This window comes from Stigmatopora nigra, chromosome 12 (assembly GCF_051989575.1).
Source record: "Stigmatopora nigra isolate UIUO_SnigA chromosome 12, RoL_Snig_1.1, whole genome shotgun sequence".
Classification (NCBI taxonomy): domain Eukaryota; kingdom Metazoa; phylum Chordata; class Actinopteri; order Syngnathiformes; family Syngnathidae; genus Stigmatopora; species Stigmatopora nigra.
Genome location: NC_135519.1, coordinates 5,817,443 through 5,832,954, shown reverse-complemented (window position 1 = coordinate 5,832,954; position 15,512 = coordinate 5,817,443). Strand labels below are relative to the sequence as shown.

The following is a 15,512-nucleotide window of genomic DNA, read 5'->3' as shown; positions in this document are numbered from 1 at the left end:
AATAGTTGTTTGTTTGCCTCTGCTGAGCTCAACATTGATGATATAGTGCCCCTGTCCAAAAGCCAAGGACAGTAAAAACTGGCCGTTCGGGGCTGGAGAGGGCGAGATGGGACAGGGACGACTCTTAAAAGTTTGCCTGAAATGATCCGCCTCTTAATACGCAATTGCACATCACATACACACCCAGTAAAAAATATCTTTGAAGGGTCTTGAATTTATATGTGAAGACACCCCTGTATTTGACATAAAAGTGTAACGTTCAAACCACATATATATATCTTTTTAATCTTTGGATGGAAAATATTGACAAGGTGAGGTCTGGAGCACATGGGCATGATCAATTTCAATTTTTGGGCCATTCTTTACTGTTTTATCTGGATTCATTTTTCTCGTTAAGAACTGAAATAATAAATCCTTTGTTGATTTCCACAGCAATACTTACAGAGGAAAAAAACAAAGTGCGACTATAATCCTTTTTTGGATTAAGATAAAAGACCTGAGAAGGTCGACATATCAATGTCAAAAGATGCTGTTCTGAATGTAAATTTTAACACGGGAAAACATAAATGAATGTACATTTCTGAAGAGAAAGTGAAAACTAGGTCAACTTCTTTTGGAATGATGTGAACAGTATGATAAAAGTAGCTCATGGTCCAAACCATATGAAATCTATCAAACATAGGAAAAGGTAGTAATAAATATTGTTATTAGGGAAGCTCCTTTTTGCAGAGATTTCCAAATTACCTCCCAAAAGAGGATTTCATTCATGTCACTTCCAATATGTTAAAGATTGTTGTCCTCTCAAGGATATTCTTTCTACTTATGACGGGAGTGTTTTGGCCCAAAGTGGAGTCTCTTTTGAAGAGTTTGATTTCCTTCCATTTAACCTTCAAAGACAAAATAGCAAGTGCTGATTGTGCATGAATGAGAATATTTTGGAGATGAGACTTGGGGATCAGGTTAAGTGCTCTTTTGAATGCTGAAAGGCATGCAAATGAAGAAATAAATTATAGATTACAAGATACAATGTGAAAGGAATAACAAATGTGGATTATGGCTGTGTATCAATTTCTGTCAGTGCTGTTACAAGAGTCAAAGTATTATTATGACAGAGATGGTTTCCCCGTAGTGCCGACAAGCTATCCAGTCATTCATATTTACAATTTAGACGTTAAACTAAAGCTGTTAGCGCAAGTGATTTTGGATACACAATTGCACAGGATGCAGTTTGGTATCTGACTCAAGGGAAAATTGTTGTTATTGGGCATGCTGGCTTGTGATTATTGATTAAATTGCAGCTTTTGCACCCAAACATTGTCTGCTCTTTTCTAAAATATGGCTATTTTCACATTTGGTGTAGAATGTTACTAGAATGGCCATGGATTCTTACAAATAAAATGTTTTGTACAGTATTTTCCTGACTCTAAGTTACACTTTTTTCTTAAATTGGCTGGGCCGGTTGATCCATTTTTCCCCCTCTCTGACTACAGACACTGTTGTGTTTTTTTTCCTCACTTGATTAGTTCTAACATGCCTCAGAAAAAAATAATAATAACAATACAACGGCTCACAGAACACATCAAACGCTTTGATTTCTGCCAGTTTTTTTGCAAGAATTTCCAATTTGCTGTAATGATAAAGACACAAGGATAGAAGACAATGACATCCGTGATGGCAGCTCTCGGCTGTCATCACATCCATTCATGGTGATCATCTGCAGAAATCAACATCTGCATCGTGTATTCGCATTGATCTGAAGTCACAGATGAATGACTAGTGTCACCAGATTGTATGGTCAGGCGATACTCATGACCTCTCCGAATGTGCAATTCATGGAGCAAGCAGTAAATGGCTTCATACTGTCATAATGAAAGCAGTTTGGTTTCTCAAAGGAGGGATTATCACTAATTGGCCCAGCTGGCGAAACGACACTCGTCGTGTTATCATTCCGCAGTGCAGAGCGAAACAACCCCTATTACTGCAAGCCATTTTAGGACAATCATATCAGACACCAATATTACAACAAACCAGAAGGTCACAATATCTCCTTGACAGTCCCACATTGCACATATACTTCACTACATCCATTCATTTTCTGAACCACTTATCCTCGCAAGGGTTGAAGGGGGTGCTGAAGCCTATCCCAGCTGACTATGAGCAACAGGCGGGTGACAGCCTGAATCGGTTGCCAGCCAATCTCAGGGCACAATTCTTACGAATTTCCTCACCCATACTTTTCTAATGATCTGTTCTTTTCATCTAAAATATATCAAATGGGAATCGCTATGTAAAAAGATCTCAACCTGGCTGCACCCTTTACCTAATTCCATCCACATTTTCCTTGAGTCCTGCTTTCCAGTTAGGAATAAACATTCATCCCAGATTACTCTCCATATGGAGTACTTTTCTTTCTGTTACTCTGAAACCAGTGAGAATGCACAGTGCCTTATTCAACTGCATTCCAAAGTGGGTTACTGTTGCTTGTGTGAAACTCAGACCAGAAAATAACTAGACACATTGTGGGGGGAAATTGACATCTTTAAAAATTGGGAAAGAAACAACAGTGAGAGAAAGAAGTTGTGCATTCAAAAGGTTTGCCTTCCCCTACATTTCAATGCCCTGATGGAAAAGTGTTTTTTTTCTCTTTCTCCTTCCCTCCCTCCCTCTTACTCTCCCCCTCTTTCTCTCTAACTCTCTCTCTCTCTCTCTCTCTCTCTCTCTCTCTCTCTCTCTCTCTCTCTCTCTCTCTCTCTCTCTCTCTCTCTCTCTGCATCTCTGCAGCTGTGGTGCGCCGAGCATCACCTCCACAGAGCAAGTGCCTTTACTTGAACAGAGGAGGGAGAAGGGAAAGGAGGGTGGCAGAAAAAGAGAAAATTCTCAGGAGTGTGTACTAAGGAAAAGCTGAAAAGTGCAGTGGGAGACGGGGTAGAGGTGCCCGGGCATCAGAGTAGCCAATGGTGCTTGGAGAGGTTGCAGTGTGTGCTTAAAACACTGACTCTGTTGATCCCGAGAAGAAGCCGGAGTAAAGCGTGAGGCTGGAGGGAAGCTTGCGAGGGGGGGCTCGAAGGATCTTTTTACAGACACGAGCCGGCGAGAAACGGACGACTGAAAAGACTACGACATATTTGCTGCAGTTGTTTTCTCCTCTGAGAACATCCAAAGGGTAGGTAAGAAAGACATGACTACTTTTGGGGTCATTGATGCAGGAAAACACAGCGAGAGAAAAATCCTGTTTTAAAATTTCAACTCACGGCAAAGCGCTTTGCACTCAGAAATAACTTTGAAGGGGTTTTGCGTGGCCAACAAGCACAACATATAAATAACCTCCATTCTCCTTAGTCGCCGAGACTGAGACCATTAAGATGTCTTCTGCTGATGCTGTCTGAAATAAGTGGATTACCACAGCAACATTTCTGGACGGGTGTTTGAAAAGGGAAGAGGAAATTCCTTAAGTGGTGGATTTACATCTGTCAGAGTGGAAGAGGAATCCTATGCAGTTTTTGTCTTTCTTTTTCCGTGGATTACAGATGGGCTTTTTGATCTCTCGGCACAGTCTCATGGATGACTGCGCACCAGTCATTAGGATAAAGTACAAAGGGGGACTCAAGTGAGTAGTGAGATGAATCTTTTGCTCTGAAGATTAAGCAAACACGGATGTTCAGAGGAAATCCGTAATGAAATGTTTTGTCCCCAATAGTGGGACATTTAGGTGATTTGCTCAAGTGTTGCATTGCCTTTAACGAGCTGATCCCCCTTCGTCATTCTCTGAATGAAGGGTTCTGTCGACCTGCTTGGCAACGAGTGACCGACTTCATTGGTTTAGCTCCCGTTCCCTGGATACTGGCGGAAGCTACTTCGGGAAACACCACGATCTGCTGGTCAGTGGATGAAGTGAGGACCTTTCTCTTCAGCTTGTCACCCATTGTCTTGAGCCAGGATGGTACCACCACCTCCCACCAACAAACCTCACGTGTGCCTCTCCACCATCCTCATCATGAGTAGCATGGCACTGATTGACGCCTACTTGGTGGAGCAGAACCATGGCCCACGAAAGATTGGCATCTGTATCATGGTGATGGTGGGAGACATCTGCTTTCTGATCGTCCTGCGCTATGTGGCTGTTTGGGTTGGGGCCGAGGTACGCACGGCCAAGAGAGGGTACGCCATGATCCTTTGGTTCCTCTACATCTTTGTGCTGGAGATCAAAGTGTACTTTGTGTATCAGAACTATAAGGCCGACAGGAAGAGCCTGGACGCTCTTGCCAGGAAGGCACTAACGCTGCTGCTTTCCATCTGCATTCCAGTGCTCTTTGTGGTGCTGGTGGCTATCGACCACATGGAGTACGTGCGCGCCTTCAAGAAGCGTGAGGAGATCCGCAATCGTCTCTTCTGGGTGGTGGTGGACTTGCTTGATATTCTGGACATTCAAGCCAATCTGTGGGAGCCCCAGAAGAAAGGCCTGCCCCTATGGGCAGAAGGCTTGATGTTCTTTTACTGCTATATCCTTCTCCTCGTGCTCCCCTGCGTGTCTCTGAGCGAGATCAGCATGCAAGGGATCAACATCGTGCCCCATAAAATGCTCCTGTACCCAATCCTCAGCCTTGTGACTATCAACGTCATCACACTCTTTATCCGTGGTGGCAACATGATTTTGTATCGGGACGCCAGGGTGTCGGGGATATTGATAGGAAAGAACGTACTGGCTATCATTATAAAGACCTGCAGTTTTGTCCAGTACAGGAGACAGTTACAAAATGCTCCTCCTGCTTTTGGGGTTGAGCTGCAGAAAAACTCAATGGCCCAAGCACGCCCTGCCCCCAACCCTACCCAAGCGGTAATCCAAGACCAGACACCCCTTCCTGAAGTGACAACATGTGAACACACGTGACAAAATGCTCTGCAGGACCCTCAAGATGCTGGCTGGGCACAACGTTTTACACTTTTTAGGTCAAACGAACAATTGTCTCAATGTGCCGAGTCCTGATGTGCACACACAAATTGTTCAGCCAGTATCTCAAGTTCTGTCATTTTGTAAAATTACATCTCTTGTGACTCGTTGAAGCGCTATTCTACTGTAATTTGAGTTCATTGTGTATCTTTCCAATGGTACAAAAGGGAAAATATATATATATATGTAGAAGAAAAGTATATATTTTTGAATTGGCTGTTGCATTCTAATGTCTGATGTGGTGTGCATTTCTGTTGCTTGAGTATTTTTAGTATTCGGGGGCTTGACATGAAAACTTGAGCAAACAATGAGTGAATCCACTTAATGTGAAAACAACAGTTCCAATGAAATCATGATGAAAGTGTCTTTTCTATGTGATCTTTTGATAAAATACTGCCCTTCTGTGAGAACAGGGTTTGCATCACACTGTTTCAAAGTCAGAGAATCAGTCAAGTGTGCATTTGTTCTGTTTTTTAATTCCAGTTCAACGGGTGGCAAATTAACCTGTGCTGCAAAAATAAAATAGACAATGATTTCCCCATTAATTTCTACCGTGGTAATTTTGCAGTCTCATTCCTCTCTGATGCTAATTGGCCAAAAAAAGAATGAAAAAAGCGCAGAAAGACAAGATTTTTTAGGGAATGTAATCAAGTGTCACATTAGAAACTGCCTCTCTTCTCAAAGAGTTTACTCAAATTAATAAATGGTTCATGGACAAAGTAATTAGATAATTTCTGATGGAAAATATGGATTATTATTAGTATTACTATTAAAAGAATGGCAGTGCATATCACTGTTCAACCAGCATTCTAATTTGAGGTTCTTGCAGAAAAGTTATGTCCATTTAAAACAAGAAAAAAAGTTACATTTATTGAATTAAATATTTTTAGTCACAAAAAATATTTTGTTATGATGACAATTATTTAAAATAAACTCATACTGATGGAAATAATTCTTTCTGGAATTTATTTGAAAACTTACATGCACTAAACAAACACGCTGTCTTTGTTTTTTGTTTTTTTGTGTTTCTGTGTGTAATTGAAAAACAAACAATTAGCCCCACATTGTGAGGGTCCTCTTTTTGCCTAAAACTGCACAAGTTTTATCAGTTGAATGAACAACCAATTATACTACAGCATTATATCCTCATCAATCAGGTAATATAATTTTGATACTACTTTTCTAAATTGCTGTCACTATACACCCCCCTTAAGAACAGTTCTAGATGGAGAACAATGAAATAGACTGCTCAGAGATCAGCCCAGTTTGTAAACCATATGACCTGAAAAAACATCTAAAGAGTGCGAGCTGCCATGAATAAGGATTTATTCAAATGTAGAATGCTCCATAATGAGCTCCATTTAAAAAAACAAAAAACTTTGCCGACTATGGTGTGATTAATGAGTTAATAATGAGCACTATATTCTCCATGACGCGCAATTAGAATGCAAAAGTTTTGCTTCAATGTGAATACAGAATTGGTCCGCTCAGTACACCAAAGAACCAACTATTGCATGTTTGACTGGGAAAGATATTTAAAATGTGCCTAGAGTGCTCTTGTGCAAGTTTGGGATGAATATTTTATTTATTGTATTTAGAAATCCCTGTTTTGTCAATGCCAGATGTTAATTGAAGTCAATAGATGTCTAAACCATTTCAATTGGATTGGACTAGTCACAAACACATCTAAAGCCAGATCAAAAAGCCACAGAATTGGGCATCTATCATTGTCAACGGCGCTGAAAGAGTTAAAGAGTGAGTGATATCGGGTGCAGCGACCCACATTAATACTGACATAACATAGTGGCCTCCGCCCAGCTCGGAAAACGACAGCAGTAAATTCAGAACTCGACCTTGGGCAGTCTGAGATGGCAGCACAGCCGGTAAAACAAATCTATTTTTCATGGAACTTGCATTGAGGCAGAAAAATAACACAAATAGATGCACATCTAATATTTATTACCTTGTACTGGGGCTAACTGATCAGAAATTTTGAAAGACAAAGCTGAAAAAAAAAGGTTTCAGCAGGTGCAAAACTGCCTCGGGTGATGATTTATATTTCTAAAAATTCCCTTACAGGCTAAACACTTGAAATTCTGTGTGTATTTCAAGCTAAATATTTTGGTTGAGTCTGAGGAAGTTGGGACCTTGAACGTTATTCTGTAGAGATCCAGAATGGTTATATCTGGTATGAAATATTGCTAGAAATGTTTTGAAAGTTCTCTTCCCCTCTTCAATCAGTAACAATTCATTTATGTTATGTTTTAGTTCAGGACCAGAATAAAAAAATGATGCTAATATGAGATTAAAGTCATAATAACATGACAAGAAATCCACACATTCCAATAATATGAGAAAAAGTCATTTGTTATAACACTAAAGTGAAGCTTGTTTATGTGTGTTGTGTACTTGGTTGTTATTAAGACAATTATGAGGAATCAGAAATATTTTCAACTTACTCTTTCACACTCATCATACACAAGTACTGATAATAGCTGTAAAGTAGTAATTAAAAAAAAGCTAAACCTTTTGTATGTGTTGAATTTTGAGCAAGAGTCCAGAGTTGTTGTTTTAAAACATTTAGACAAAATGTTTTGCCTTGTGTTGGAAAGGTGTAAATTCTTTCAGATTCCTAACAGCCTCATAAAAGATTTAGATGGTGTGCTTACAGGGATATTCTTAGCGATCTGTATACTGTGTTCTACAATGTCCCGAAAGGTTTCAAGAAAAATAGCTGCTGGTGAAACAAAGCATTAGTTTACATGTTCTGTAAATGTGGCTTCATTTATGAGTGGGGGAAAATAATCCATTGCCATTACTATCAGCAAAAATGACTTTTACTGACTAAGAATATCACCAAATGAAATCAAACAAAACTGGCCCTAAAACTTGTTGCAAACCCACCAGCTGTCTCATAGTAGCCAGCTGGCTTCTTTCCAAAGGTCTAACATTAGAACTATTAGTGATGCAATAAATAAAACGATGAGAAGGTTATTAGGAAAAAAATGAATCTACATCCTTTGATGGTGACAGTTTAATTTCCTACTAAAGCGCAACAGGCTTACTTTAATTGATCTAAACAAACTATTGTTTGAACTGGTGCTGACATGTAGTCTGTCATCTTTGAGTTTGCTTCCCCTTTGAGTCCATGACCGCAGAAATCTAGTTTTAGATGGAAAAACATTCTGGAATTTCTCAAAACAGAGAGCATATCTGGCTTGAGGGTTTGTTAATGTAAATTAAGCGGATAGGAAAATGTGTGCATTCAGGAAAGTGCCATGGCAGAGTATTGCCCATTGGAAAGAAGAAACCAAATTGTGTGTGTGTGTGTTTGACGTCTCTTCCGCTGTTTGCTGTACTGTAATTATACAAGGTAAAACACTTCAAGCACTACTTGAACAAAATAAGGGCTTCGGAGAAGCATAAATAAAATTGGAGCACGAGCATATAATATTTTGAAAATGCTACTGTGTTTAGCGTGATTATTTCAGCAATTCTAAAAAGGACAGCACTTAGTAGCCTTAAATGAATTAAGAAAATTCATAACATCCACCCTACAATAATAAAAGTATACACAAAAACAACCACAATACTTATTTTGAGCTAAGTGGTTCACCACAAAACAATATTTCTGAGAAATCACAAAATAATGGTTCCGATTATTATTATTATAAGTGCAATGAGAAATGTGCATAGGACAATTTGGATGAAAATGAAGACGACGGAATAATACTATGAATTCTACTTCATTCTCCCATTTAATTCAATAGATATTGACGTGGTAGTACTTGTCACAAACTCGGGTAAACTCACAACAGAGAGATGAGGCATGGAAAGTTCAGGCTATATTTTCAATCAGAAAAATGTGCGACTTGGACCAACCACATATCTCCATCCAGTCAGATAAACGTAAAAAAAAAATCTGAATTAAAAAGAACTTAACCTATTTAAAAGGGATACAGTTCCTTGACTTTATCTGGCCCAACCTTGAGACTTCCAGCCTGCTCTTGTTATTTTTTCCCAGATGTGAACAACTGATTAAAAATGCCTACATGGAAATGATTACATCCTCTATATAGGACCCACCAGGCTGTGGGTTGATAAAGGTAAGTGCACCCCAGAGGGTCTGATGGATTATATATTTTAGAAATAAAGGGAAAGAACTGTGGTGGTCTAGAAAGACCATAGAAAGGCAGGGTTTGTTCTCCAACAGACTATTGCAATGTGTCGCTGTATTGTGGCCATCCAATGCCTTTGTTGTGTGAGCTGGTCACAAAGGGGATTACCATATTTATAATCTTGTTAAACCATACATTTTGTAACACTATGAGACAATGAGTCTGAACGACTGCACAGTGCTTGCTAATCAAACATGTTTTAGGGTTTGGCATAAGATGCCTTCCACCATTTTGTATATGTTATGTCTTCCATCTATGATGCTCAAATGACCTTGCGAGATTGAATCACTCTCTTCCTTTTAAACGAACGTGTCCCTGTAAACTAATTAGTAAAGAGGACGGCGTGAAATGCAGATGAAGCATGGTGAGTGACAGCTGAGGGATACTTGCTGTTACCTAATTATGGTTGGTCAGGGGGACACAGATGGGCGCTGACATTAAATACTTGATGTTATGCAGCTGTTCTAAAAAGATCGGGATCGTTTTAGTGTGTATGCATTGAAGAGAGCATCTAAAATAGTGAGTATCAAGTTAATGACAGATCATCTATATTGTACAAATTGTATTTTGGAGTGATGAATCCTGGCCAAAATGGTTCTTTAACACTGACTAATGGGTAGTTTTTATTGAAATTATCTAGTTTCTTAGCATTTGGATCCAAGTCAGTGACAATTTTAATTTTAACATTGTGCGTTAATCAATTTTTAGGCCAATCTGCAATCACATTGTAATCAATTCTGCACCTCTCTACAAGCCACCAAAATCATGTGGAGTGATCATGAATTTTCATTAATCTCAGTGTTGACAGTTCATCCTTAAAATCTGCACACACTGAAGCATTTTGAGCAAGGTGGGGAATTTCTGCAAGCCTTATTTGACAGAAACATTTGTATTGTGCCACTAGCACATTTGAGTTTTTGTAGGATTGGCAGCTTATTCCCATTCTCATTTGTATATATCCGCAAATAAACAAGTGTCATGTTCAGTTCAGCATAATCTGTTAACATAAACGCGCTCACAAAAATTAAATAATAAAAAAATTCGGCAAGCTACATTTTTATTATAAATGGTAAGACTAAGATGTGCTCACATGCAAGTTACTGCATTTGGTGTTAATGTGAGTACATTTGTTAAATATGAGATCCAGGCTCTCACAACATTGCAATCCAGTTCTTTATTTTCGATTGAGTGAGCTTTCCTCAGTAGAGGGAAAACTATTACAGCAATTTTCAATGCAAGATCAGTGAAGCTCGCGGACAGGTACATTTCAGCAGGGCAGCATCTTAAAACAGAGGTCACGCTAACCTCCTGTTAAATTGGAGTGTTTGGAAGGAGGAAGAAAAAAAATACAAAAAAAACCCACTTTCATTTTCTACCCTATTCTCTACTCCTTTAGATCTGTTATTGCTTTGGACCATTGTAGTTTTATTATCATTGGTTTTGTACTTGCAAATTGGAAGAACATGGACTGTTAGTTGAAATGTTATATTATGTGGAATAGTATATTCCGATGTTTTACCATGCATTTTGGCTTTAGTATGATCGCAACATGACTTTTCAGTTGCTGTGTGAAGTGAGATGGAGGCGTTGTTGTTGTTATTCTACTGATGACATCCTGGGTAAGTATCACTGCCACAAATATAAGCTTGTGATCCTATTGGGACATACAGTGGGAGGCTGGGCTCATTTTTAATCAACACAGTTTTCACTCCGCTGTACGTATGACCCACTTTTTTCAAAGCGGTAGTAGATGACTAACACACTATCTGTGTACGAGTCACAAATAAGTAAATGCTTTAAAAATTCTCGGCTCATTTCAATGAGGTACACTTTATTTTATGGATCGCATATTACAGTTAGAGATTTTATCAGTATACCATTGATGTTTACCAGTTATAAAAATAAAAGCGGGGTGAGGAGGGATAAGGATTTTGTCCATCAGATTTCTTATGATTTAAAAAATATATACTACTTTGCAAATATACTATTTAATTGCTTGTAAACATATTGATGGGTCTCGGGAGAGTAAAGCATTGAGTGGATTTTGTTGTTTGGTTGTAAATGAGCCTTACTTTTCACAAAAACATCCTGAGAAATAGCAAAAAAGTAATTTAGATGTTTTATTGTCACACTTGGATGATTGTATAGGAAACCCAACACGCTATTACGAATGTCCCAACATAATGTTGACTTCATTGTGGTTTACAAGCAAGGTGACAGAATGTGTTAAACTTGTAAATTAGGGTGCCACTTTAATCTATTTTATTCATGAACAACCTTACGAGAGTTAATTAAAAGGACAGTGACAACTATACTGCCATTTGAAAACAATCATGTTTGCTTTCCTTTTTATAAGCAGTTGTACTTTGTGTTAGAACAGCTGTCTGCTGCATCTTCAAGCAATGGCTATAATGACATGAGAAACTATAAAAGTAGCCCGAGTCATTCAGAGCTATAAAGTTGCAGCTGGGGAGTTAAACAATGGGCTGGAACTTTGTCATCAAGTTCAGGATGGAGCGGCAGACTTGCTGACAATTTTCTTTCAAGTTTATTGCTTGATTTTATGTTAAATTACGGAGTGCCAACCAATGACACACATTGCAAAATTTGTAGCAATCTTAAAGTGCAACACTAGTAGGTCATAAATTAGCATATTTGTGTTTTCAGTTGTCCCCAACTAGTGTCATTTGAGGACCACTTGACCCCTGGAATCATCATGTCATCATTACATATCAAACCAAGGGTTATTATGTACTAATGTCATTAGCAACCTTTCACAGCATGCTCATTAACATGTGATGATAAAATTATGTTTCATGGGGTTTGGGATTATTAAAATTGCTTAGAGAATGTAGTGTAATCTAGAACATTAAGGTATTTTTAGCAGTCTATAAAAGTGCTCCTAAGTTAGTGCTGTCTAAAGAAATGAGATGGGAAGCATGCCAAGTGAAATGTTTGCAACATAGTACATTTATGCAATTGAATAATTAATATGCCAAACACCAGACTGACTCAATATGTTTGCTGACTATAAGTCATCTTTTTCCATACTTTGACTACACTTGTGATTCATGTAGAAATGAAGCATCTTACAATTCAGAGTGTAGAACTTGTACAGAATAGTTTAGAATTGTTTCTTTCTGTGGAAAACAATCCAAATGAAATTGAGGGGAAAAAATAGCACATAATGTTGTTGTCCCCTGTACTAGATTATACTGTGCAAGCGCATAGGCTGTTGAATCGCAAAGCTCTTGACTATGCAAAGGGTCATACAGTCATCCCATATTTAACAACCAGCAGTCTCACTCCAAAGACTCAAATGTCTCTGTGCTCTGAGAGCCAACATTGTATCCTCTACTTATACTACCACTAGGATTGAAGTCATTTTCCAGAATCTAGCATTGTTGACAACACACTGCTGTTGCAAACCTGGCACAACTCTGCTGCCATACGCTCAGCTTCAAGGATCTCCTACATGTAGTAGGCACGAGTGTGACTGAGGCGGGGTGCTCGCTGTCCCTGTGATTTAACAGTGAGCGTAAATCATGAGCGAGTCTCAGCCCCACCGGCCAGTCTCATTTCAAATCTCCCCACAAATCATACCTCGGAGGCGGCGCGCTGGGCGAGGACCATAAAAGTGCCCCAAAATAATCATCCGCCGCAACTCTCTTTCTTATGCTTTCATTTATTAAGTAGACGAGAAGAAATCTGACGGCCGTCATTTAAGAAGACAATGCAGATAACATAGAGTAACTGTGCAGCGTTGGGTTAGTTATCCCGTGTGCATTTTCTCATTGGAGAATATTGTCCCTCATGGTAAATTGTGTGGCACTAAAGTTAAATGGTTTGTATGATTAAAGCATTTTCCAGGGAAATACTACGGTTGTAATCCTCCAATCGGAGTGGGTCTGTCGTAGTCTGTCTTTTCTGTAAGCAACAGAGATAGAAGATTATCACTCATCTTGACTTGAGCATGAATAAGATAGAGACTATGATCTAGAGATGTCATGCCATTGGATAGACCAATGGTCTCCAAACTTTATTCTATATAAGGCAAAAGAAAATCTCAAATGAAATACAATTACTTTACCAGATTGGATTGATTTTAGAGAATAGGACTGAAATTCTAAATGAAATTAATGTTGAAGAGAAGGTCAACAGTATTTAGGCTGAATTGAAGCTTCTTTTGTGGGTCATATTGATATAATAGTTTCAGAATTTGCTGTGTGCTAATAAAAGCTTGGCAAGCGGTTGAAATTGACCCTCAGGCCATAGTTTGGACAACCCTGGGCTAAAATTACAATCACCAAAAGCTTTTCTGCTGCACTACTAATAAAAGCAGCTTTATAAATGAGCAACCATGAAGTTGCCATTAACCCCACCCCACGGCTTATCAGTAAATAGAAAATAGACTGTTTATAGAACATTAATAATGCTTACAAACACATGCACCATGGGTTCATTTAATTGAGACATGAATAAAACTCTCTGTTTCTTCCTAACAATCTTCTGAACTACGAATCTCAAGGTTAATCACATTTCTCAAGGACCAGCCATTGAGTTTAACAAATGTAGGTTTCTACTCTATCAAGTGGCTTTAACAAGGTCATTTTTAAATCTGCAATGGTTATTAGAGTATGTGTTTTAATTCCGCAAGGTCACATCATTTTATACAATGTGTTTGTATAGTGGTGACCAAATTGGAAAACTTGAACAACTCGGACAGCTAATTCAAACTCCAACACTTGGAATCCCTCCAACATTATTTCTCGCCCCCCATATGGCTTTTACACAACTTAACGAGTAAGGAATGAAGAGGACATTTCAATGTCATTTGAAGAATATGCTGAGTCTGTGCTGCTGTTTAACATGGTGTGAAACAATTTTGCATCAGTCACGTTTGGTGCAAATCGCTTGCCGACGTTCATTAGAACATGACAAAGAAGCACGACAATGGTCCATTAAAGCCGTTCTGTAAATTTGTTACACTTTATGATAACTGCTATTGGGTCCATAATGCATTCACACTTTCTCTCTATCTCCATTGGGTAAAATATTACAACTTAAAAGTCAAAGCCCAAGGAAATCTATGGAACCATCAACATTGTCACAAAGACTGGAACAGTCTGGATACACTTTTATAGTAATAAGCGAATGTTCCCTTTCATCACTCTGCTGGGACCAATTTCCACCCAAACTTTTGCACCTTTTGTTCTGCAAGAAATCAACTGGGTATACACAAATACAAAGTAGGCCAGAAGTAACTGTTGTCCTATAGTCCAACCATCTTGAGTGATAATGGACAAACCACAGCTCAGTCTAAAACATTGTTCCCTCGAGGAGTTCCGGTAGAAAACTTCCAATCGTGAATGACGCAGATGGAAATGCTATTTCTTTTCCTCTGAATGCATTTATGGCCAAAGCTTTCCCACCAGGCTGTCAAACTCATGGCAGGCCAGACCTCTTTCTGGCCCACTTAGGTAAATTAACTTTCTAATTTGGCTCTTGTTTTTTTTCATGCTGGCAAATGAAAACGGCATATTTCTTTAGCTGTGATATAATTTCTCCATACATAACAATAATAAAAAACATTTATTAACGTGTAAGCGTTATGGACAATGAATGAACACCCATGTATACACACGACAATTAAATAAAGATACAATTGTGTATGAAAGTGTGACCCCAATGATGTATTGCTTTTAAATTCATTCTGTTGCAATACACTATAATCCAATAAATCTCATGTGGTCTCATCTCTTTTTCTGAATGGTCTTTTCTGAACCGCTTTATCCTCACTTGGATCGTGGGGGGTGCTGGAGCCTATCCCAGCTGACTTCGGGCGAGAGGCGGGAATGGATTTGAACCCAGGTTCCCCACCGTGAGGCCAACCCGCTAACCACTCATCCGCCGGGCCGCTCTAATCCAACAAATAAGCGAACTAAATATAAATGTATCATATTTCCTTATGTCAGTTTTCCTTTAAAATGAATTTAGCATTATAATGACAAGCCGAGTATATGTCAATCACCACAAATCCTCTGTGGGTTGGGAGCTAATTCTACAATCTGTCGCACAGTCCTTTTTATTGGCGTGTTGGTGAGTTGTGTCAGCGGGAAATTGTCCAAGAGTCTTGGTTTACTGTGTTTTGCTGCCCATATCTTCAACTTGAAAAATAAATGCCAAAAAGGATATCTTATATTGTCATGCTTTGGGACTTAAGTGTGCTTGTTTTTTTTTAATAGGTGGTCTATAAATATGTTTGAAATGGAATGGCAAAAAATGGAACAGAACTTTTTTTGTACCAACTCAAGATGAGATGTCCAATTAAAACTTTAAATGTTGCACACTTTGCTGCTGATCCCAAAAAAATGGAATCGTCATTT

General features: G+C 38.7%; 1 protein-coding gene across 2 annotated transcripts; it reads left to right on the top strand.

Moving 5' to 3' along the window:
* The first annotated feature begins 2,808 nt into the window (after positions 1 to 2,808).
* Positions 2,809 to 5,493, top strand: LOC144205841 (transmembrane protein 121). Of its 2 annotated transcripts, none has more exons than XM_077730462.1 (2): positions 2,809 to 3,163; positions 3,340 to 5,493. In XM_077730462.1, exon 2 carries the CDS (start codon positions 3,938 to 3,940, stop codon positions 4,886 to 4,888), a length of 951 nt encoding a protein of 316 aa, XP_077586588.1. In that variant the 5' UTR covers positions 2,809 to 3,163; positions 3,340 to 3,937; the 3' UTR covers positions 4,889 to 5,493. The 2 variants fall into 2 exon arrangements, with proteins under 2 accessions (XP_077586588.1, XP_077586587.1); XM_077730461.1 differs by having other exon boundaries at positions 2,809 to 3,607; positions 3,776 to 5,493.
* Positions 5,494 to 15,512: the final 10,019 nt, after the last annotated feature.